The 1604-nt window shown below is 36.7% G+C and overlaps 1 protein-coding gene across 1 annotated transcript in view; it reads right to left on the bottom strand.

Moving 5' to 3' along the window:
* Nucleotides 1-220: 220 nt before the first annotated feature.
* SLC16A10 (solute carrier family 16 member 10) overlaps nucleotides 221-1604 on the bottom strand; it is a 131793-nt gene continuing 130409 nt past the window's right edge. The window contains exon 6 of the mRNA XM_003781594.3: nucleotides 221-1245. Coding sequence (XP_003781642.1) covers nucleotides 1013-1245 — 233 coding nt within the window. The 3' untranslated portion in view covers nucleotides 221-1012. The remainder of the gene's footprint in view (nucleotides 1246-1604) is intronic.

Below are 1604 nucleotides of genomic sequence, written 5' to 3'. Positions count from 1 at the left end.
AAAAAAAAAAGACTTATAAATTTCATAAACCTAATTTAAGCAACTGTTTCTATCAGAAATAGATATTTATTTTCTTCATGAATATATAGGGTTTTGCCCTTGTCCACAATTTGTGCCTATAATTGCCACTTGATCACATGCCCATTAAGATTTTATTTAAATATCAAGTCCTAGTGCTAAACAAATCCAGAAGACAAATTCTAATTTAAAATGGCAAGAATATCTTTCACGCATTCTATTTTACTTTATTATTACAAGTGAAACACATTCAGAAATCTGGGGTGTTTCTGACTATTTGAGTAGAACATACTGCAAATGCAAAGGAAACATTGCATTAAATGAAGAAATGCCTGATTCTGCACAGCTCTGCCCTTGTGACTAGGATCCCTCTTATCCCACATTCTGATTCTGAACACATTGTTAGCATCTGTTCCCAGAAAGTCCCTCGACGCAGCAGTAAGTTAGAATCCCTTAATTTTAGAGCTTATTCAATAGCAGGCAAGCTACTTTAATGAAGTTTAGGTAGATTCTGCTATTATTTAGAATCCAGGCTGAAATTTTGAAAATTTTTTTTAGAAAACAATTTTCCAAATAGCAGAAGAAATTAAAACAGAGGTACCAGAACTAAAGATATACCATGTGAGACAACAACAAAATATTTCCAGTCCTAACCAAACCCTTTCAGTATAGCTTGAGGTATTTTTAAATATTTGTACAAGCTAAATAGCATTCACAGTTTTCAAAGTTGCTTTTCACTGAGATAGCTTCATATTTTCACAATATTTGATTTTCAGACATGTTTTCATGTGGCAGAGCCTCTGCTCTCAGACTCATGGAAATATCAGTTATTCAGTGGCAGAAAATCGTTCTTGTAGTAATACGGGCTCTATTTGCCAATTACTGTGCTATTCCTAGGATGTGATTAAAAAAATAAGAAATTTCCAATTCATATAAAAGGAAAACTTGCTTAAAATTCACAAGCAAGTCCAGTCTGGTGGAGGTATATAAGACATTAAATAATAGAGTCAGATTCTTTCTTGAAGATTCCAGATGAGCTTGACAGTAGAGAGTTCTGGTTCTCCAACATTTTTTCCATCTTTTCTCCTCCAGTGGTCTTACTGATCTCACTCTGCTTCTTACTATGGATCCATGGGATAAAACAAAGCACAGCACCTCCAAGAAGGGGAGGGATCCCAGCGAGGTAGAATGCCACATCATAGGAGCCCAGCTTGTCACGCAGTAACCCTGGGGAGGGAAAAAGCTGTCACCAAGCGAGAAGTGGTGTGGTTGTTAGGGGTCTCAGATCAGTTACACTAATGGCCTAGTCCCAGCCTAATTTCACCTCAACTATCTCAGATCAGACACTTTTCAGGAAATGGATATGAAATATAAACCTTTTAAAATATGAGGAAAAATCTCATATCTTAAATCTTGTCACAAAGCACAGGCCTCTGGGTTTTCATACCACAGTTTACTTGAAAAGAATATTTGCAACCAAGCTTTGCCTTTCTCAAACTCCCTTAGAGGCCAGCTGGGGCATTGTGACATGGTGGATAGACCATCCGGCTGAAACTTCTGTTGTACACACAAAACTCCAATGTTTA

The sequence above is a fragment of the Otolemur garnettii genome, unplaced genomic scaffold, assembly GCF_000181295.1.
Source record: "Otolemur garnettii isolate 467f Iridium unplaced genomic scaffold, OtoGar3 scaffold00002, whole genome shotgun sequence".
Classification (NCBI taxonomy): Eukaryota; Metazoa; Chordata; class Mammalia; order Primates; family Galagidae; genus Otolemur; species Otolemur garnettii.
This window is presented reverse-complemented; position numbering and strand designations above follow the sequence as displayed.